The 24,105-nt window shown below is 40.4% G+C and overlaps 1 protein-coding gene across 1 annotated transcript in view; it reads left to right on the top strand.

Annotated features, from left to right (window-relative positions):
- Positions 1–3,371: 3,371 nt before the first annotated feature.
- Positions 3,372–24,105, top strand: part of LOC114666738 (zinc finger protein 721-like) — a 41,365-nt gene continuing 20,631 nt past the window's right edge. Inside the window, exons 1-2 of the mRNA XM_051933307.1 lie at positions 3,372–3,909; positions 9,388–10,765. Of these exons, the coding sequence (XP_051789267.1) occupies positions 3,468–3,909; positions 9,388–10,765 (1,820 nt within the window). The 5' untranslated portion in view covers positions 3,372–3,467. The remainder of the gene's footprint in view (positions 3,910–9,387; positions 10,766–24,105) is intronic.

Raw genomic sequence — 24,105 nt, forward strand, 5'->3', positions numbered from 1 at the left:
TTCATTAATGATATTACTTAATGAATGAATTTAGTAAGGCTCCTGCTTTATTTACCTTACCTTTCTCTGTTATAGGAGGCATTCTCTGACCATTAGACTAATACAGTCATATGAAAAAGTTTGGGAACTCCTCTTAATTCTTTGGATTTTTGTTTATCATTGGCTGAGCTTTCAAAGTATCAACTTCCTTTTAATATATGACATGCCTTATGGAAACGGTGGTATTTCAGCAGTGACATTAAGTTTATTGGATTAACAGAAAATATGCAATATGCATCATAACAAAATTAGACAGATGCATAAATTTGGGCACCCCAACAGAGATATTACATCAATACTTAGTTGAGCCTCCTTTTCAAATATAACAGCCTCTAGACGCCTCCTATAGCCTTTGATGAGTGTCTGGATTCTGGATGAAGGTATTTTTGACCATTCTTCCATACAAAATCTCTCCAGTTCAGTTAAATTTGATGGCTGCCGAGCATGGACAGCCTGCTTCAAATCATCCCATAGATTTTTGATGATATTCACTGTGACGGCCATTCCAGAACATGGTACTTCTCCCTCTGCATGAATGCCTTTGTAGATTTTGAACTGTGTTTTGGGTCATTGTGTTGTTGGAATATCCAACCTCTGCGTATCTTCAGCTTTGTGACTGATGCTTGAACATTATCCTGAAGAATTTGTTTATATTCGGTTGAATTCATTTGACCCTCGATTATAACAAGGGCCCTAGTCCCTGAACTAGCCACACAGCATGATGGAACCTCCACCAAATTTGACAGTAGGTAGCAGGTGTTTTCTTGGAATGTGGTGTTCTTCTTCTGCTATGCAAAGCACTTTTTGTTATGACCAAATAACTCAATTTTTGTCTCATCAGTCCAAAACACTTTGTTCCATAATGAATCTGGCTTGTCTAAATGAGCATTTGCATACAACAAGCGACTCTGTTTGTGGCGTGAGTGCAGAAAGGGCTTCTTTCTCATCACCCCGCCATACAGATGTTTTTTGTGCAAATTGTGCTGAATTGTAGAACGATGTACAGATACACCATCTGCAGCAAGATGTTCTTGCAGGTCGTTGGAGGTGATCTGTGGGTTGTCTGTAACCATTCTCACAATCCTGCGGATATGCCGCTCCTGGATTTTTCTTGGGCTGCCAGACCTAATGGGTTTAACAGCAACTGTGCCTGTGGCCTTCCATTTCCTGATCACATTCCTTACAGTTGAAACTGACAGTTAAACCTCTGAGATAGCTTTTTGTAGCCTTCCCCTAAACCAGAAGACTGAACAATCTTTGTTTTCAGATCTTTTGAGAGTTGCTTTGAGGATCCCATGCTGTCCCTCTTCAGAGGAGAGTCAAAGGGAAGCACAACTTACAATTAACCACCTTAAATACCTTTATATCTCATGACTGGACACACCTGTCTATGAAGGTCAAGGCTTAACAAGCTCATCCAACCAATTTGGTGTTGCAAGTAATCAGCATTGAGCAGTGACAGGCATTCAAATCAGCAAGGGGACCCACATTTTTGCACAGCCAGTTTTTCACATTTGATTTAATTTCATACAACTAAATACTGCTTCACTAAAAATCTTTGTTCGAAAAACACCCCAGTACTCAGATGTTCCTAGGAAATGAAAGACATACTGCGGATATATTTTTTTGTTGAAAGTAGAGTAAGCTATTATACAGGCTGAGAGGGGTTCCCAAACTTTTTCATATGACTGTATGACTTGTTTTAAGAAGCAGACTAATACAATTTGTTGATAAACATAAGGATTATATAAAACGTACTGTGTGTATAGTGACACACACTACCAGTCAGAAATAATTGAACACCTCAGTTTTTCCAGTTTTTTTTTTCTCCTAAATGTAATCAGTTGTGGCGAACAGCCCGGACATAGACAGGTAGATGTTATAGTTTCACCCAACACACGTTTATTTACAATATATAGTGCACATACTCAGTGCCGAAGCACCAATCACCCCTTTAAGTCCTGGCCACAACACAATGCCTTTCTCAGTCTTTTGGTCTGCCTCCACTCCTCTCCACCAAGCTTTGTCTTCCTCCTCCCGACTCTTGCTCTTGACTGGAGGGAGGCGGCCCCCTTTATAGTCACCCGGATATGCTCCAGGTGGTTCCCGGCAATCTTCCCCTGACACGCCCCTGTGTGGCGGAAGTGCCGGCTGCCTTTCCGGAAGCACTCCGTGTGCCTCTTTTCTTCTTCCCCCCAGCACTTCCCAGTGTGGCAGAAGTACTGAGGTCCAACACTCCCAAGGCATTGGGGCGCCCCCTGGCGGTGACCACGGGCCCCTACAGGGTAGAGCTTCCAAGCTCTGTACCCGTGGCCCCCAATACAACCAGGGAGGACGCCCCCTCGTGTCCTGGAGGAGGCACAAGCCCTCCTCCACTCCTCCTGGGCGTCCCAGCCGGGCATGGATGCCCGCCGGGCACCACACAGTTGAAATGCAACAAATGACCCAAAATGGTGAAAAAGGTTTATATTTAAAGTTTAAGTTAGCAAAAACTGAAAAAAGGGAAATTTCTAAATATTACAAATGGGCCTTCATCAGGGAACAACTAATAGGCTGCACCCTTCAAATGTTCTGCAGCAATTCAAGTAAATGAAACCTGGCAAGTTGAAGCAAACAATTTGCACAGGTGTCTCAACTTCTGTTGATTACTTTGAAAACAAAACCCTCTCTGTCTCTCTTACAGCAGATTTGGAACAGATTAGGTCATTCATTGCATTTCAGCTGATTAAATTTGAAGAAAAACTGAGGGGTTCTAAAACTTTTGAGTGGTAGTGTATAAGACAGGACAAACGAGACAGACCAAAGGATAACACCGAAGAGACTGGCTGTTTACCAAGCTCTTTAGAGGTCTGGTTTATCATGGCACCGATTTTAATACAGGGTGATTCAAAAAGATTAATCCGATTTCAAAGTGCCATTTACAACCGTGAGTCACCTAGGAATCAATCACATACCAACTGAAAGAGGGGGTCATAGAGTTTCTGAGTGTCACCACTCCCAATCACACTGGATGATCTCTGAAATCGCATTGAAAGACCCGTGAGTCCAGCGACACCCGACATTCTCAATCGAGCATGGGATGAATTTGACTATCACGTTAATGTTGTCTGTACAGCTGGAGGAGGTCATAGCCAGTCAAAGTCCTAATCCCCCTCCAATAACTTTTTTAGCTTAAATCTACCATAATGGTAATCTATGACATGTGCAACTTCCGTTCCAAGGGTTACTCGTAAGACCAAATCTGCAGGCCAAGATTCGTTAAAATCTGTGACAATGATGTGCAAAAGTGTGAGGATTTGACATGGAATTACCCTCAGCTGAGAGATGCTATAAAAGGAAATTCAATTGTCTTTAGGTCTGAGTAATGTGGTTCTGCTTGTTCTTTCAACAGCAAGGAAGAGGCAGCTGCCATTTACTATAACCTCTAAATGGATATAAAACAGGAGGTATGTGAGACTGACATCAATACCATGGAGATCCTGACTGTAAGCATTAAAGATGAGGACTGTCAATGGGAGTCTGTCCACCCTAAACAGAACAGTCTCTGCATTAATAACGATTATGAACTGGTAACTGTGGGTATTAAAGAAGAGGCGGAGGAGAGCTCTGTTAATACTGAGACCAGCAAATGTAAAATAATAGAAAGCGTCGAGGAAGATGAACTTCGGTCAGTGTCGACTCTTCATTATGAATCTCAAGATGAAGCAGTGACCAGGTTAGTGTCTTCTCAAAGCGTATGTCCTTCATCTCTGAAGCCACCTATCACAGCAAGTCCTGAATCGTTACATTCTGACACCAAGAGGATGGAGGAAATTTCATCTACTAGAACTCAGGACAGTGAAGCATCACCTTCAAAACAGTCTGGAGAAAGTAAGTGGAAAATTGAAATATTTTTTGTAAGTCTTAGGGGTTAGGGTTATAGGCCTGTGTGTATGTGTGTGTTTTAATCTGAAAATGGGAAAAACAGTGAGTTTTAATATTTTTATGGTGATAGTTTCCCATTTCTTCATTGTGGAAGCACAGGTTTCTCCAGTGATAGTTGACTTGTGTGGCATGAATTCCAACAGTAGCATACCCTTGTATCCCAAAAAGCTGTTGCCATGGCTTTTCTGGTTGACTACTGCACACCGAATTTTTCTTAGGGCTCATATGCTTGAATTTTATGGAATCTTTTGTTTTGTTTGACGTGTTTTCTCTAAGAATGTCCAACTTTTCGTGACTACATTTAACATTTTATCTGATCTGATGTCAACATTAAGGGAAGCCATTGGGAACTGAACGTTATCATCATCAAATAAGTACGGGTGGAAACTGTGCCAGCTGAAATGTCATCTAGTTCATGTGCTGTAACATGATGATATTCCATAATCATGGCATCCATTTTTTGCCACATTTCTTGTTACGATACCTCCAGAGGATGCCCCACATCTTCATGCTAATTCTGTTCAAAACCTCACTTTATAGTATGAAGGTGTGTCGTCCCCATACACACCACTCAAACTCCTGTGTATTACCTTTTGCTTCTTCCCTTCCATTGTAAGGAATTTTAATGACAGAATGATGCTTCCAATCTCTCAGCTTCTGTGTAGACTCGCAGGTAGACGAGTTTGCCATCTTCTCTCTCTGAGTGCTTGATATGAGATGACCTCAAACAGCAAGACGTGTCCCAATCTCAAATGACAAGTTCACATTTGTAACACAAATAAATGACACTCGGGTAGATTAAATTATAGAAACTCTTGTATCTTTAAATGTTTTTTTCTACAAATTTTTTAAACATACTGCTAAAGTGTGTGGTTTTGTGTGTGTGTGTTTAGATCCACACTGCAGTCATTTTTTCCTGTATACTAGAGCAACTGGTTTATTAACTACAGTTGCGGCCAAATGTTTTGAGAATGACACAAGTGTTGGTTTTCACAAAGTTTGCTACTTTAGTATTTTTAGATCTTTTCATCAGATGTTTCTATGGTATACTGACGTAGAATTACAAGCATTAAATTTCAAAGGCTTTTATTGACAGTTAAATTACGTCTATGCACAGAGTCCATATTTGCAGTGTTGGCCCTTCTTTCTTTTTCAAGACCTCTGCAATTCACCCTGACAGGCTGGCAATCAACTTCTGGGCCAATTGATGATGGCAGCAGCCCATTCTTACATAATCAATGCTTGGAGTTTGTCAGAATTGGTGGCTTTTTGTTTGTCCACCCGCCTCTCAGGGATTGACCACAAGTTCTCAATGTGGAGTTTCCTGGCTATGGACCCCAAATGTCAATGTTTTGTTCCCCAGGCCTCTTAGTTCTCACTTTTTCCTTATGGCCTGGTGCTCCATCATGCTGACAAAGGCATTGTGGGTCACCAAACTGTTCTTGGATGATTGGGAGACGTTGCTGTCGGTGGATGTTTTGGTCCCATTCTTTATTCATGGCTGTTTTCTTAGGCGAAATTGTGAGTGACCAAAAACCCACCAATTCTGACAAACTCCCAACATTGATTATGCAAGAATGGGCTGCCATCAGTCGGGATTTGGCCCAGAAGTTGATTGACGGCATGCCACGTTCTTGAAAAAGAAGGACCAACACTGCAAATATGGACAACTTTTAACTGTCAATAAAAGCCTTTGAAACTGAGGAAATGCTTGTAATTCTACTTCAGTATACCATAGAAACATCTGACAAAAAGATCTAAAAACACTGAAGCAGCAGACTTTGTGAAAACCAACACTTGGGTCATCCTCAAACTTTTGGCCGTGACTGTACTCTGACATGGGTGAGTGAATGTGAGGGAGGGCTGAACCCTAGCATTTTGAGAAAGCTTAATTTTTTTTTTTTTTTTTTTAAATATTTATTTTATTAATTTTCATTGTAATCATTCCATACAAACAGATCAATTTATAACCCAACAAATTTGAAGACTAATCAAACCCCACCCCTGAGAAGGAGAGCTTAGCTAAAGGAAAATTGCTTTAGGCTTTTTAATAAGACAACATTAAACAAAAGAAAGGCAGAAAGCTTAATTTTTTATTTTTTTTTATAAATAAATCTGTATCTGTCTATCTATTATTATATAGTGGCTTTCTCTCTCTTCTTTATATAGTGCCTCTCTCTCCTTTATATAGTGCCTCTCGCTGTCTCTCTCTCTCTCCTTTATATAGTTCCTCTCGCTGTCTCTCTTCTCTTCATTACTGTATATAGTGCCTCTCTCTCTCTTCATTATATAGTGCCCCTCTCTCTCTCTCTCTCTCTCTTTCTCTCTCATTATAATAATTTTTTTTTAATAATTTTTTGCATTTATATAGCGCTTTTCTCACTACTCAAAGTGCTTAGCAATTGCAGGTTAAGGGCCTTCCTTAAGGGCCCAACAGAGCAGAGTCCATATTGGCATTTACGGGATTCGAACTGGCAACCTTCCGATTGCCAGTGCAGATCCCTAGCCTCAGAGCCACCACTCCGCCTCTCTCTATATAGTGCCTCTCTCTCTTCATTATATAGTGCCTCTCGCTGTCTGTCTCTTCTCTTTGTTATATAGTGCCTCTCTCTCTCTCTTCATTATATAGTCTTCCTCCCTCTCTCTCTCTCTGCCCTAACTGTGGCTACGTTTTTATTGGACTTCTAAATTTAGTAAAAAAGCTGTTTCCAGGTTTCTCTGTTTTATGGTATCATTCTAAAAAAGTTCAGTATTCATATTTTTTTTCTTTTTCTTTTTTTTTTTTTTTTAATATATATTAGTACAATTTTGACATGAACAGGCCTTGCAGGAAGCCATAAGCTCAAAATCCTTTTTACCTAATTCGTCAAAAATGATATTAAGGCTGAATTTTGAAATTTCACAAGGTAATGCTGTCTGCCACACGAGATGGTCACTTATTCCACGTGTCTGTAGTTTCCCCGTGGGTGTGAAATGTACCCTTAATAAGTTTCTATATGCAAACTGGTTTTCTTGTTGACTAATTCAGATCAAATCAAAATCATATTTAAAACCATAACCAGAACCCAGTGTACTAATTCCCTTCATAATTCTAATCAATTATGCCAATTATTTAAGGTATGATATAGAAGTCAAACCATTAAAGGTGCCGTTCCATGGAAAACACTTTGCAGTGTTTAGGCTTTCAGAAATCACACTTCCAAGTCAAAGATGCAAACTTTTTTTTCTTTCTATTGTTGAAGGTCTGCTCTCACCAAGTGGTGTCACCCGGACCACACATTTTGATTTTGTTATGCTCTACACCTATAAAGGTACCTGTATGCAAAATTTGAGCCTGTTAGGTACATCAAATTTCTGTATTCAATAGTTTAAGTACTTGTACCTTGACAGAAAGAGCAGGTACGGTATTGTCCGTGAATGTGGGTAGTGGTGCAATAGGGGTGTCGGTGAAGGAGGCTGAACATGTGCACGGGGTGCAATGTGAGTGAAGGTTATGGGTGAGCATGCAGGGCTCAAGAGGCCTATTGAACTATGTGCACGTTTGTGGGAGGTGGTGTCGGAATCTAAGTGTTACTCGCTGACTTACAGATGTAAAGAGTAAGGTTAGGTGCCACCTGGAGAGAGTGTGTTCAGGAGATGGATCCATTTTGTGTGCATGGGTTTGTTGCCCCATATTATAGGAGTTGTGATTGGGTGATTGTATGCAACATGGTGGCATGAGAGTCACAAGGTAGGCATGAGAGGGAGAGATTTGACAAGGATTGGTTGCTGCAGTCCTGCGAAAGTATTTAATGGTGCTATGGTGGCTAAAGAGGGGAGTGTTCATTGTAGAACTGAGCAGTATGTCCGTTTCTGGCAGCCTTGTTCCTTATTGGGAAGGGAAGGCCCTGTAGTGTTTACATTGGAGTTTCTCCACTCTGTGTGTTTAACTGAAGAGGAAGTCATGGTTTTGAAAGGTGCTAGATGAATTCAACTCCTCTGCTAGTAACTCCATTTGGGGAGGGAGAAGAAACTACAGTGTCTGCAGGTGAAGTCCTCTGAACTATTGATGAAGTGGAGGCAGAATTGAGTGGTGATCCTGTGTGCTTAACTAATTGTCATGGTGAGCTATTTGTCATTGTCATCTGTTCTTTTCATCACATGAGCGATTTCTCTTTGTCCTAAGTAGCTTTCAGGAGAAGAGAAAGAGAGATAAGAAGTAATTAATTTTTGTCATCCATAATCCTCTTCATTAATTGCACCTTATTTTTGATTGCGCCAGTGCACATGAACTGATTTTTTTTTTTTGACTATTGTACTGTTTGGGATAAGATTATGATTTGGCACATTTGGAATAAATATTTTTTATACTTTTTCCATAATATTGGTCTGTGACTCTCAGTCATCTTACTCTTAGTCATGGACTCCAGATACCCAGAGTCTGAGCACATGCCAAGGTGCCATTGCACAGGGCATCGCACTACACAGTACCAATGCAAGGTTTCACATTAATTCTCTGATTGTAACAAGCACATCTATCCAAGCATCCATTAATTTTCTGTCTGATGTATACATTTTCAGAATCGTCGACCACAATTGCACATACAGAACAGTGGGATATTGGAGGAGACTGTTTACCAGCAGTTCTAACAACAGTTGTAGCAAGTAAAAATCAAAGCAAATCCCAAACAGAGTAGCTAATGAGCTGCTTCATTAGTCAATACCAAAATAAAATTAATTTAGTGTTGCAATACTTGGATGCAGTTTAGTGCATCTCCCTATTAAAATGATGTGTGCGGTGTTAACAGAAACGTGTAATCCTCTAGAAATGCAGTTTAGGCAAAACCACATATTTCATTGCTGAATATGAATAAGCAGACATTAAATTTGTGTCATTTGTTTGCTGTTTGAAACCATACTAATGTTTTACAAGTATAAACCCTTAAAATTAGACTAATGTAGTAAATTATATTTGAATGGTCAAGATTAATTAACAATAGGTAAAGACAGCAAAATTAATTTTGTAATTCTGTATTTGTTCATAATTCATTAACAAAGATCAATCATTCATTTACAGTTCTTTGAAAACAGCACAACAGAAACTTCTGAAATAACAGAATAATAATGTAAAATGTACAGGATTGTTTTCACACAGAAAACTAAGGTGTGAAGAAACATTAAAAAAAGTAAAATCACACATGATTTAAGTGTACATTTCCTATTTTACTATTTAAACATTTGCTACAGACAATGTGCTCATGTGTTGAGCATTTGTAAAATTATTAAGATGTGTATCTTTCCGTGTTGAATTTAATATTTACAATTTCTTTTGCTCTCTGAAATGTTATTCATAATTTTAACAAGAATTTATGCCATGTGACTTAGTCAACAACAGAGCAGTGGCTTGAAAATAAGCATTTATTTTTCCTCTTAACCCTCATACAGGAGAGAAACCTCACTGCTGTCCTGAATGTGGCAAACGATTCACACAAATGGTCTCCCTTAAAACCCACATAAGAATTCACACCGGAGAGAGGCCGTATTCTTGTCCCGAATGTGGAAAACGATTCTCAGACAGGAGTCATTTTCGGAGACACAGAAAAATTCACACTAAAGAAAAACTAACACCAAGAGAAAAACCTTACTGCTGTTCGGAATGTGGCAAGCGATTTTGTAATTTAAGAGATCTTCGGTGTCACACAAGAATTCACACTGGGGAGAAGCCATATTGCTGTTTGGACTGTGGCAAACGGTTCTCACAGATGGTTACCCTTAAGACCCACATAAGAATTCATACTGGAGAAAAGCCATATTCTTGTTCTGAATGTGGAAAACAATTCTCTGACAGGAGTCATTTTAAGAGACACAAAAAAATTCACACTGGAGAAAAATTAACCCCGAAAGAGAAACCTTACTGTTGTTTGGAGTGTGGCGAACAGTTTTTGCTAATGAGTCATTTTAAGAAACATACCAGAGCTCATACAGGGAAGAAACCGTACTGCTGTTCTGAATGTGGCAAAGAATTCTGTGACAGTAGTACTCTTCGAAGACACTGTAGAATTCACAATGAAGAAAAGCCTTATTGTTGTTCGGAATGTGGCAAACGATACTCACGAATCACCTACCTTCAGATACACACAAGGATTCACACAGGAGAGAAACCTTACAGTTGTCCAGAATGTGGCAAACAATTTATACAACTGAGAAGTCTTAAGAGTCATGCAAGAATTCACACAGGAGAGAAGCCATATTGCTGTAATGAATGTGGCAAACTGTTTGCACAACTAACTTATCTTCAGAGTCACACAAGAATTCATACTGGGGAGAAGCCGTATTGCTGTAATGAATGTGGAAAGCAGTTCTCACAATTGAGCAGTCTTCACATCCACAAACAAAGCCACAGTGGAGAGAAGCCATTCTGCTGTAACGAATGTGGCAAACAATTCTCTTACAGGAGCAGTCTTCGTAACCATTCGAAAATTCATTTATTGGAGAAACCACATTGCTGCTCTACATGTGGCAAGCGGTTTTCCCAAATTGCCACTCTTCAGACCCACATGAGAATTCACACTGGAGAGAAGCCGTACTCCTGTTCTGAATGTGGGAAACGATTTTCTGACAGCAGTCGTTTTCGGAGGCACAAAAGAACTCACACTGGAGAGAAACATTACTCCTGTTCAGAATGTGGCAAACAGTTCACACAAAGGGCCACTCTTAAGACCCACTTAAGAATTCACACTGGCGAGAAGCCATATTCCTGTTCTGAATGTGGAAAACTGTTCTCTGACAGCAGGTATCTTCGGAGACACAAAAAAATTCACTAGCTAGGGAAGCCCTGAAGGTGTAAATTAGAATTAAGAGGTTTAGTTTTAACTCTTTCCTCCCTCCTTCACTTTCTAAATCTTGATGAGTGTGTTCACAAGGGGGAATTTATTGTTTGAGATCCATACCAATCTTCTTATAATATGAATCTATTTTCATAGTGTGACGGAATCCATCATACTTGCTGAAGGATAGAAGAGTGTCCAGATTCTGCACTGTGGTAGGTAATGGTGGCAGTAATGAGTACAGCATTTTTGGATAAAGACCAAAAACCTCCAATGTGATGTCAATCTGGATTTATAGTTTTGCTAGCTCCAGCACAATGGAACAAACAAGGAAGCAAAAGCACAACAGTTCAAGAGGACTGGACTTAGGACAGTGGCCAGTTAAATATAAAAAGGAGATCACATACTGCTACTTCTACACGGCCGATCCTGAATTTACAACTAAAGAACATGACGAGAGGTCCTGTGCATATATGTATAGTCCAAGAAGATAATATTGAATTGCAAATTAGATAACTGATTATAAATGTATGATCTAATTGGAATAATTAAAAACAAATCAAGAGAAATTAGAACAACTCCAAACAGAAAAAGAAGAAATACATGATTAAACGGCAAGACACCCCTAACCCCCAGTAGGCATGTGAATAGAAAGGGAAACAACCTGGAAGGATGAGAAGAAAAGGGTTTTCACATGATCTGGCATTAATGAAAGCATATTTAAAAAGATATTTGAGAATGACTGGAGAAAAGTGACCCGACACACTCAAGTTAAAAAAGATGGAATGTTCCTTGGTGTTCTTCAGGTTTGTGTTTTTAAACTGGTTTTGGATTGCTTGACGTTTTGACACACTGCTTTGTGTCTGACATCAGTTCTGTGGGTTTCAGAGAACACTTTGCTTTGAAAAGCAGTTTTGATATTCAGATCTTCTACTCTATTTTTTTTTGTTTTTTGGACTTTTTGAATTTAATAAAATTAAGTTGAATCTTTTAAGTTTAGGCTTTGTTGTTTCTGGGCCAGGGATTTATGGTTTTGTTCTCAAATGAAACTTCAGTCTTAGGCCCTTATATTTTAAGCATTTTTAAAGTTTTGGTAAATCCTGGATCAATTGAATTAACAAAAAAAATCGGGAGTGGTCTCCCCTGGACTTTCTCCTATACTCAGATATGGGGATGGACATTTGAGGAGTAAACCACAACAGAATGATTATATTTTTTATATTATGAACATTAAAGAACCATCGACAACAAATCAAATTAATAATATATTGAACAATTATTATAAAAGTAAAGTTGAATAAATTGGACTCTGCAGCTGCATTAATAAAAGGCAAAGTACCACTTCTGGTTAACGGAAATAGCCCAAACATTAATAGAAATCTACGTTTACTAACCTAATAATTGTATGCAAAATTTGGTTGACCTAAATGAAAGCGTACTCAAGTTAACGTGTTGATACACACACACACACAGAGAATTTCAAAAATGGTATTTACGGACTGAGGGAGGTATAAAACATCGAGATTCATCAAAATCTCGACATCGACTCTTGCCTAAAAGGCAGCGGAGAGCAAACAAATCCCCAAAACAGAAGCGAGAATAAATGAAGAAGAAAATTAATCTTTACAAAAGAACTTCAATGGACCACCGAAGGGTCCTTCTTCTTGTCCTTCTCCTCCTTTTATAGCGGTTTGAAAACCCAATTTTGTTGCAGTAGTGCTGCCAACTTGTCTAGAGTGTGGTACAAAGCATGAATTAAAGAAAGAAAGAAAGAAAAGCTTTTCTTTTAGACAAATAATAAATTACCATTTTACACCCCTTACATCAGAAATAATTCAAAACAGTTCTGTGGTATGAACTAAGGTTATTTCTGTAGGTCATTTTTCAAAGTAAAACTATTAACCGCCAACGCCTGCCTGAAGATGATTCCTTTCTTCTTTTTATGCTTCACTCTGAGATGTTACTTACTTTATTATTTCATATTGATCTCACTGCCAAAATAACCCTCATTGACGTTTGGCTAGTAGATATGGGAGTTAATTACATCTTGCCTGAAGAAGGGGCCTGAGTTGCCTCGAAAGCTGGCATATTGTAATCTTTCTAGTTAGCCAATAAAAGGTGTCATTTTGCTTCACTTCTTGCCACATCTATAATGGCTAACACAGTACAACACCCTACTGTAGTACTATATTAGAGTTACTTAACCCTTGTGTGTCCAGTTCTTAATCTTGTCAGAATTATTCCAGTCCTTCTTGTTTTTTTTTTCCCTTCACCCACAAATCCAATGTTTAATAATAATCATTCTTTACATTTACATAGCGCTTTTCTCACTACTCAAAGCGTTACCATGCATTATCCCATACATTTCTAATCTAATAATGTTTGACTTTCTCAATCCTTCATCTTCCAATTTACTAATTGTAATTTCTGTATCCACACTGGAGCTTTTAACAGTTTTTATTCAGCCATACAATCAACTCCTTTCAACACATTTATGGGTAGGAACCCACCAAAAGCACACACTCACACACACAGTAGCCAACATTTTACAAGCTAAATAAAATCTAATTAACATCCAATAATACATCAAATCTGCAAGCAGATGTAGTTTTAATATTCCTCAGTCTTGAATAAGAATTTGAACATTTTAACAACTCTCTCTTTTCCTGAATTTCCCATGCCCTGATTGCTCTCAGTTCTGCTATTATTGAAGCAGACTGACGTAGGCGCCCTCAGCCCCATTGAAGTCACTTAGAGACTCAGGACAGACAGCAGAATCAGGTTTGATTGTAAGGCACACACAAGATGGGAATAAGCATTCAGCCTTAGGCACCTTTTACTTTTATTACAATTCTTATCATATAAGCCATTATTCTACCTCATCGGCCTCCTATCATTTCCACTGCTCTAGTCCTGCCACTAATTAATTCTACTAATATTTCTTGACTGAGGGGTTGTCAAAACCCCTCGCTGTCCATCATTTCTGTTTGACGAGGCTTATCCTTACTCCCTTTTAACTGGCGTTTGCCACAGTTATTTACAGCCAAAGTGTTCACATTCCCTCTCTAAGCGAGGGGCCCATTCTTCAGCTCAATAAAATATTACTCCTTATAATATTCAATAATAAAGGGGCTAATGTTCTTATAGGAAAGATTTTCATTACATACATGGTAAACGTTTCCCCAAATATTTTAAGGAATATTTTAATTATTGTATGTATTGTTTATTTCATGTTTTTTTTCTCATAGATCAAATATCACTCCTTATAATATGAAATAATAAGGGGGGGGGGGGGGGTAAGGTTCTTATAGGAAAGGTTTTTATTACATACATGGTAAATGTTCCCCCAAATATTTTAAGGAATATTTTAATCATTATATGTATTGCTTATTGTATGTTTTTTTAATCTATTTCCTGTATAGATCTGGACTTGAGTGTACATACAACTATTAGGCAGCCCCACTAAATAGTTGTGTTACATGGAAGCACCCCTAGTCTTCACAGTTCTATTCATAATCATCTGTTTCCACTCTTTGGAAAAAATAAAGGTTGATGACATAAAAGTGTTCAACAAGTACATGAAAATCCATGCATTTTTCCTAAACCTGCTTATCCAGGGCAGGGTTAGGGGGCAGCTGGAGCCGATCCCAGCAGGCATTGGGTGCAAGGCAGAAACAACACCTGGACAGGCCACAGGTTCATTACAGGGTAAGTACATGAACATGTTTCAAGAAATTACAACTCTTGTAGAGTCTAAAATGTCTGTAAATTCAATGATAAAATATTACAACGGTAAAATCCCTTGTTGTCATAAATGCAGAAATACCTTACATACAACAAAAATCTCTCTGTTGTTCAAAAGAAGTGATATTTTGTTTGGAGTCACTTTCTGTTAAAGGGATGTTTTTGTACCTTCAATAAGTGATCAGTACTTTTTTTTAATTACATATTAAAAAAAAAATAGATTAAAGGTTTGCAGTATTTGTGCAACACTGCAAAATGTGGGGCTTTAATTAAGTCAATGGAAGGGGAAAGTACAGGGGGCTGGGGGGTCTCCAGTTTGATGCATGCTGTAATTTGCCTATATTCTAGGGTGTATTTGTGTCTCTTATTATATGAAATTAGATATTAGTAACAATATTTCTTTGCATACGAATACTAATGGAAACCTTAATAATTTAGTAATATTTTTATTACTTTATTACTTAGTAATATTTTTTTAATTTGTTTTTACTCTTTCTTGTAATTCAAGGTACTTGTTGTGTTAACACATTCCTGCCTCACAACATTAATATATACTGTGGGTATGTAAATTGTGAGAGAATCACCAGACAAGTATGCAACTTTGTGCAAGCCAACAGTTGCCCCTTTTAATCAACAAAAATGACAAACTTTCAGACTTTAACAAAACAAACAAGTGTTGATGCACATTGGTTAGGGAGCGCTGGCTCATCTGCATTCTCTGGTCAAATGACGCCCAGAAGGGGAGGGGCTTCGGGTGCCCGCTGGGGGCGGGGTTAAGCATTGACGCCTGGGAACTGCTCAGTGCTGTAGGAGAATCGGGAGATGTCATCAGCCTACCTCCTCTTGCCATGGTGGGATACTGAAGGGCTTACCCGAGCCTTTCAGGTGATTCCCTGATTGCAGATGTGTAATACAAGGGTGGCTCAAGCTGTGAGGTCACAGAACTGTGACAGGACATGTGGATTAGTGTGGAAGGCTCCTTTCTGGTGTGTGTCATAGTGGTTAAGGCTTTGGACTTGAAACACTGAGGCTGTGGGTTCAAAACCCACTTCAAGTCACTTGACCTGCTTGTGCTCCAATTGGAAATTCAAAAGAAATGCAACCTTTTATATCTCAAGAGTTTTAAGTCACCTTTGATAAAGGCATCAGCCAAAAATGTCAATGCTGTTATTGTAGGGGTGTCTGTCCAGGAACCATCGGGTGACTCGGAGATTAAACTCCTTGTGCCCCTGATGATCCATCACCCGTGTGAATTCTCTTCCCAGAAGGTAATAGCATAGCTGACTTTACAGCAATTGCCTCATCTTCTACTGCAGCGTACCTTCTCCCCTGGTCCAGCAGGTTCCAGCTGAGGTAAGTCATGGTGTGTTTAGCTCCATTGATGATCTGACTTAACACGGTGACAAGGCCTGTGTCGGAGGTGTTGTTCTGGAGAAGAAAAAAACAGCAAAAATTTAGGTGACATTAACACAGGAGCCAAAGTCAGTACTTGCTTTAGATTACTAAACACCACCTCTACTTCTGGTGTCCATATCACTGTATTGGGAGCCCCCTTTTGAGTCTTTTCCACTAAATGGGTAGACCTTTCAGAGAATCGAGATACAGACCAGCAATAATAACCTGCAGGTCCCCAGAAGGCTTGTATTTGCCTTTTAGGTTGTGATTGGCGCCAGTCACCAATAGCTGCAATGTTTGAACCCTGTGGTTTTATCTGCCTTTGGCCCTTTATGTACCACAAATACTTAGCATTTCCTACAGTTAATTTTCAGTCTGGTGCAAAGAACAGCTAAAATATGACGTGTGCTCTTCCCAGGTGCTGGAATTGATGACTACATCATTGATGTGGGCAGCACAATGGCCATTATGGGGCCTGTCTTGCAGAAGCTGAAAGGTTGCTGCCCAAAAGGTTGAATGCAGTATTGTCAGTGTCCACTAGGGGAGGTAAATTTGATCTTTTCTTTCTCCTTCGTCATGTCAAGGATGGATAGATGCAGTACCTGGCATTTCCCATTCACTCAAGAAGGTCATCAGCTGTTGGCATGGGGTTAGGCGTCAAAGCAGGAGACTTGGTTGAGCTGGTGGAAGTCATTGCAGAACCAACAGCTTCTGTCCAGCTTGGGGGATGAGAATGATCTGATTGGACCAAGAGCGAGCGATGGCTTTCCTTGATAACCTCTAAGTGAAACATCCATCTGACCTCCAGCTCCATCTTGGTGCTCTTCTCCTCTGGGAGGCAATGGGGCTGCTCTCTTACCATGACTTGGGGCTCTGTAATGATGGTGTGAGGTATGAATGAGCTCCATCCAGGATTGGGGCAACCAATTTCCCCACTGCATTGAAGGCCCAACTCCTGCCCATGCCTATGAGGGGGGTTTAGGATCTCCCTCATATTGAGTTCACCAGTGCTCCCTAGAAATACCCCACTCTTCATAGCGTCGGCCATATCCTCATGATCTATCCAGGGCTTTAGGAGGTTCATTTAGTAGATGTGTCTCCGTAGATGGAGCCTTGTGCCAGGGTTATACATGTGACTCTGCAAATGTTGAATCTTCTATAGGATGAGCCATTTGGGGTCATCCCTAATCACACCTAACTAATATAAACATGTTGCTAATATTGTTACCACAAGGGGGGGGGGGGGGGCAGCAACTGAGCCCCAAACCTAAGACATAATGTCAAGTAATACAATCCTGGGTTCAAATAACATTTTATTTGCATAAATAAATTATCAAATGTGCCAAAACAACCCAACCACAATAAAAACAACTGTCTCTCAATTCTCTCCATCTGGACATCTTCTTGAGTGTCACCCATTCCCCTAACTCCCTCCGACTCTGACTCATCCAGTGTGTCCTCTTTTTAAAGCACTTCTGGCTCATATAAAAACCAGGAAGGTCCCCCATTCCCTGAGAGTACACTCTAATGGCATCCAGGGACCCCAACATGCTTACACTTCCGGAATCAGTTTCCCATGTACTCCTGCAGGTACCTGAACTGAGATGCCTCGGGAGGACCACTGCCACCTGTCATTTAGGGGATGGAACTAAATATATATATACACTAGGGGGATTTGTCCCCTGCTTGCTTCACCCGCCAGTGCTACATGCTGCTGTGAAGAGGTGGGCTGAACGCACTCCAAGGAGATGCGGCCGATCCTCCAAACCCCTCTTAAATGGTGATAAAATGGTAAACAAATTCCTTTTTTTTTTTTACCTCCTCTTTGCTCGATCATCTGCTGCTGCTGCCATGCCGCTTGACCTGCTTTTCATGCGGCTCTTCGAACGTTTAAAAGCCTGTACAGCAGCTGTCCTTTGTCTCACAGTCTTGTCTCTCTTGTCCCCCAGACATCCTCAAACACTATTCAATCTATTTTTGCTGTTCCGTTATTTTACCAAGTAATATTTTCCATTTGTTTGCGCTAATGCGATCTTTACTCTCATTTTTTGAGACTTTCAAATATTCCTACTTCCATTGTCTCTAACTTGCTCTGCATGTTTATTATGGGACTTTCTTCCAAAGGTTGTAAGTATGACGTGACTTGACTGTCTCGTCCAAAGATCTTCCAAAGATCTCGTCTTGTTGCAAGATTTTTTTTTATAATAGATATACAGTATATACACTAGGGCAGCGGTCCTCAAACTGTGTAGTAACAAAAAAGGGGGCGCAAATGTTGCCATATATGGCGTAATTTCGCTATTGGTAGGAAAATTTTAAACTTGTAGCAGTGTATCAGCAGCAAAAAATATAGGAATAAATTTTATCAGGGTTTCAAAAAACGTTAGGGGGGCGCAATTAAAACTGTTATGAACACTCGGGTCGCAAATACTTCAAGGTTGAAAAAATGCTGTACTAGGGGGTTCCTCCCTGTTCGCCTCGCTCGCCAGCCACTTTGTGTCTCTGCCACTCGTGTTGTGAAGTGGGGGCTGAAGGCACCGCAAGGAGACGCAGTCGCTCCTCCGAAACCCCATCTTAAACGGAGATACAATGGGAAACAAATACAGTAGATTATTTTTTAAATCTCCTCTTTGCTCGACAGCTGCTGGCTTGTTGCTGCTGCTGCTGCTGTGCTGTGTGATCTGCATCTCGTGCAGCACTTTGAACATTTAAAAGCCTGTACAGCAGCTGTCCTACTCTTTGTCTTTTATTTCTAATATATTGTAATTACGACTGTCGAGGATTATCAAAATAGTTTGTTAGATAATTATGGATTTTTATACACTTCATACTTAATATAAATGCCTTAGTTTAAAATTGAACAAACACTTCTGTGAGCTTTGCCATTAACGTGGCTCATTGGTTCTTATATGTATTCTTGGTTAATGTAATACATGCACATAATTAGTTTTCTTTTTATTTTGTGGGAGATTTAATGAGGTAGCCTCTTGGTGAATGTGTTCATTTCTTGAGACCATTTGGAATGTTACCGAGTAGCTTACATTGATGCTTGCTTCTTAATAACGCATTTTCTACTGTCGAGCTATGCTATCCAGTTTATCATTTTTTTATGAATCACTCAAACATTTTTTTTTATTAAAATTTACTTGACAGCATTTCATGATAAAGGAAATATTGCTGTCAATGTGTCCTAGTTGAACTTTTCCAAGTGTTTAATAAAAAATAGGATGAAATTGCTGTGTGCCGTGTATTTTTCAATACAGTACCACAGATCGACAGAGATAAGTATCAATTTGGGATACGGCAGTACAATTCGACAGAGCGGTACAAATTAATGAAACAATTAGATAGATACTTTATTAATCCCAATGTGAAATTCACATACTCCAGCAGCAGCATACTGATACAAAAAGCAATATTAATTTAAAGAGTAATAAAAATGCAGGTAAAAACAAACAATAACTTTGAATAATGTTAACGTTTATACCCCCCCCCCCCCCAAAGGTTGGAATTGAAGAGTCGCATAGTGTGGGGGAGGAATGATCTGCTCAGTCTGTCAGTGGAGCGGGACATTGACAGCAGTCTGTCGCTGAAGCTGCTCTTCTGTCTGGAGATGATCCTGTTTAGTGGGTGCAGTGGATTCTCCATGATTGACAGGAGCCTGCTCAGCGCCCGTCGCTCTGCCACAGATGTTAAACTGTCCAGCTCCATGCCAACAATAGAGCCTGCCTTCCTCACCAGTTTGTCCAGGCGTGAGGCGTCCTACTTCTTAATGCTGCTTCCCCAGCACACTACTGTGTAGAAGAGGGCGCTCGCCACAACCGTCTGATAGAACATCTGCAGCATCTTATTGCAGATGTTGAAGGACGCCAGCCTTCTAAGGAAGTACTGTATAGTCGGCTCTGTCCTCTCTTGCACAGAGCATCAGTATTGGCAGTCCAGTCTAATTTATCATCCAGCTGCACTCCCCGGTATTTATAGGTTTGTACCCTCTGCACACAGTCACCTCTGATGATCACGGGGTCCATGAGGGGTCTGGGCCTCCTAAAATCCACCACCAGCTCCTTGGTTTTGCTGGTGTTCAGGTGTAGGTGGTTTGAGTCGCACCATTTAACAAAGTCCTTGATGAGGTTCCTATACTCCTCCTCCAGCCCATTCCTGATACAGCCCACGATAGCAGTGTCGTCAGCGAACTTTTGCACGTGGCAGAATTCCGAGTTGTATTGGAAGTCTGATGTATATAGGCTGAACAGGACCGGAGAAAGTACAGTCCCCTGTGGCGCTCCTGTGTTGCAGACTACAATGTCAGACCTTCAGTTCCCGAGACGCACATACTGAGGTCTGTCTTAGATAGATAGATACTTTATTAATCCCAATGGGAAATTCAAAGATAATTTAAGATAGTCCACGATCCATGCCACCAGGTATGAATCTACTCCCATCTCTGTCAGCTTGTCCCTAAGGAGCAGAGGTTGGATGGTGTTGAAGGTGCTAGAGAAGTCCAGAAACGTAATTCTTACAGCACCACTGCCTCTGTCCAAGTGGGAGAGGGATCGGTGTAGCATGTAGACAATGGCATCCTCTGCTCCCTACTTCTCCTGGAATGCGAACTGCAGAGGGTCGAGGGCGTGGTGGACCTGTGGCCTCAGGTGGTGAAGCAGCAGCCTCTCCATGGTCTTCATCACATGTGACGTCAGAGCGACAGGCCGGAAGTCGTTCAGCTCACTAGGACGTGATACCTTTGAGACTGGGGTGATGCAAGATGTTTTCCAAAGCCTCGGGACTCCTGCTCCAGGCTCAGGTTGAAGATGCGATGTAGAGGGCTCCGATGCACAGACCTTCAGCAGTCGTGGCGATACTCCATCTGGACCCGCTGCTTTGCTGGCACGAAGTCTCCTCAGCTTTCTGCTCACTTGCGCTGTTGTAATTATGGGTGGGTATGTCTCTCCTATGCTGGTATCAGCAGAAGGATGGGTGGAGAGTGCAGTACTCCGAGGTGAGAGTGGGTTAGGGTGGTCAAACCTGTTAAAAAAGTTGTTCATTTGGTTTGCTCTCTTCACATCTCTCTCGATGGTGGCACCCCCGCTTCGAGCTGCAGCCATTGATGATCTTCATCCCATCCCATCCCACATTTCCTTCATGCTGTTATTCTGCAACTTCTGCTCCAGCTTTCTCCTGTACTGCTCCTTCGCCGCCCTGAGCTGGACTCGGAGTTTCTTCTGCACGCGCTTGAGCTCATGCTATTAGACTGATTTACCGATAAATTAGGCGTCAAAAAGAGGAAGTGACTCGAAAAAAGATGACGTCTGGTCACCATACACAGAAATAAGCAAACAGACGGATTGTTTTGATAAAGGCGGACAGTACGGCATGGTGACTCAGTGGTTAGCGCTGCAGCCACACATTTCCAGCATACACTACGTGCCTGGTCATTTTTTTGTAATGAGTTTCAAACATTCTTTTCATTTGGACGTGGTTTTTTGCTCCCTTACCCCCCAGATACGGTTAATTGCAATTCCAAATCATTTCCTTTAAGCGTGCAAGTGTTTGAATTGTTGTTTGGGTTGTATTATCAGTGTGTTGAAAAACAGAATCCCTTAAAAACTATTGTCTCTTGAGTCAACAAATTTTGAAAAGAAAAAAAGTAAAGAAAAATAAAGAATCATATGAGTTACATTTGCAGAGCGCACACCCTTCTTTTTACAATACATGTATTTCCTAATCCTGAATTCAGAAACCGTTGCGTTAAATCGGCGAACTGACAGCGGCGCACAGGTCCCAGTGATTATGAGGCAAGCGAATGCGCGTGCATGGAAATGGCGGGCAGCAGAACGCTCGATTGGGATATCGTGCACGCGCCATGTCGAAAAGTGAAAGGGCACGCGAGTTGTTCTGTATATTGACTCTTCCTTATTTTAGTGGTTTAGTGCAATCAAAGTACATGTCGTCGTCAAGATAACGGTAACTGTGTAGTGGTGGCGTGACTCGTGTCTCTTTTGTGCGAATAGTTTACTACCAAACCTCGCTGGACGTCAGCTCAAATGTGTGCAGTGAGCCAGGAGTGCGAGTCGGTTTAAACGCTTCACGTCACAAAGAAGGTCAAGGGTAAGTAAACTGAGTGTTTGCCTCTTCACTGTACGACTTTGCACTGTCTATGTTTAGGCGACGCTAAAGTAGATTCACATTTGTTTTTGCATCTTGGTATTCCTCATAGCAACGTGTCGTGTGACGTCATCGAGGGCGCCGGAACTGCAGTCAGCGTGCGGCTGGAGACGGTGGGGAGTTGTGAGCAGTGAACGGCCAGCAGTGAAAGATAGTAGATGCACTTCGTGCCGAGTGAGTCTGCTGTAAAAAAAAATATCACATCGCTCAGAGGCAGAAGGTAAGTGATCCGAGTTCCGGTCTGTCACTTTTTGGACGTGGGATTTTAAATCGCTCCAGAAACAGCTGCAACCGCGATTCCGTTATACACCCCCTTTGTCTTGGGGACTTTGGTTGAAGAAATCCTCCAATGTGCTTTTCATTTGTTAAACTGTTTGTAGCTGGCTAACTTCAAGTTGTTGAGTCCTATTTCTACATCAAAACGTCCGGGCATATCGCCTCTGATTAATTTGCATTTCTTCCCCTAAATTCCTTTAGTCGGTATCCTTGTGTGTTTGCAAAACTCGGAGCTCGAGGGGATAGCGATTTCACACAAAACAGCGCTTTGATTTGTACATTTCGTTTTTCTTTAAGAGAGTAAAACACACAATGCTGTTAAAGATACACTTGCTAAAGTATTTCGGTGGTACAGCTGTTGTTTCACTTCGAAAAAAATAAATAAAAATAAAAGAGAAAAAGTCGATGAAATAAAAAGGAAATTGACACAATCTCACTTCTCGCATCAGACAGTAATATGTCAAAGTGTCCGTTGTAATACCTCATATTTATTAAAACAGTAGCAAAAGTCAAGCGAAGACCCACCAAGCCAGCAGGGTAGCATCAAAAATGAATTAATTCATAAATAAAAATATGATGGAGATACTGTAAATCTCTTGAAGGAAAAAAAAAGAATTTGTCTTTTTAAAACATTAAACAAAATACCACTTTTTCATTGCCTTATTGGATTCTTACAATTAAGCAAAGTAAGTGTACATGCGAGCTATTTATTGCAGGGTATCACCATTTTTCTTTATTCGTATACGAAGTATAGCGAAAGTATTGGAATCGTCCAAAAATTCGATGTCGATTTTGATGAATCTTGACGTTTTAGACCTCTCTGACTTTCTCATTTACGAAGTAAATGCAAAATATTGGAATCCTTCAAAACGTCAATTTCGAGATTTTGATGAATCTCGACAATTATGTTTGCGTGTGTGTAAACATGATAACTTGAGTACACTTTCACTTACGTCAACCAAATTTTTCATACATGTATTAGGTACAAAATGTAGTTTTCTTTCAAATTTTGGGCTATTTCCGCTAACCGGAAGTGGTATTTTACCTTTTGTTTTCCAATGTTAAAGTTATCCCATCTTATGTTACCCCAATGTAGTCCATTGTGAAAGATTAGCAAAAACTTATGGCCAAAATGATCTGAGTGTAGCACTCCCAAAACATAACCTAATGAGGTTGGTGTCTTCTGAAGCATCATCACTGGCCCAGGATCACTCACAGTCCCGCACAGAGAGGGTGGATGTAAATGGTTATTATGATTCACTAATGGAGAATACCTTGGCCGACTGGATGTCTAACTTTATATAACGACAAACTGTTGTTAGCCTCTGCAGCACTGGATATGTTTTAGAGTTCTCCATGAGCTTGTAACGGCCGACCCCTTAAACAGCTGGCAGCCACACTACCAGGACCTGTGGCCTGGATGAATTACTGAGAAAACCTACCTATCTATACCAAGCCGTACCTCTGGCAAATAATATTTTTCCTCCTCCCCAATCGACGGTTCAAAGACTAGCAAACAAAGCAGCAAAGTGAAAACAACACATACACAGTGCATCCGGAAAGTATTCACAGCGCATCACTTTTTCCACATTTTGTTATGTTACAGCCTTATTCCAAAATGGATTAAATTCATTTTTTTCCTCAGAATTCTACACACAACACCCCATAATGACATGAAAAAAGTTTACCTGAGATTTTTGCAAATTTATTAAAAATAAAAAAATTGAGAAAGCACATGTACATAAGTATTCACAGCCTT

This window comes from Erpetoichthys calabaricus, chromosome 1 (genome assembly GCF_900747795.2).
Source record: "Erpetoichthys calabaricus chromosome 1, fErpCal1.3, whole genome shotgun sequence".
NCBI classification, from domain to species: domain Eukaryota; kingdom Metazoa; phylum Chordata; class Cladistia; order Polypteriformes; family Polypteridae; genus Erpetoichthys; species Erpetoichthys calabaricus.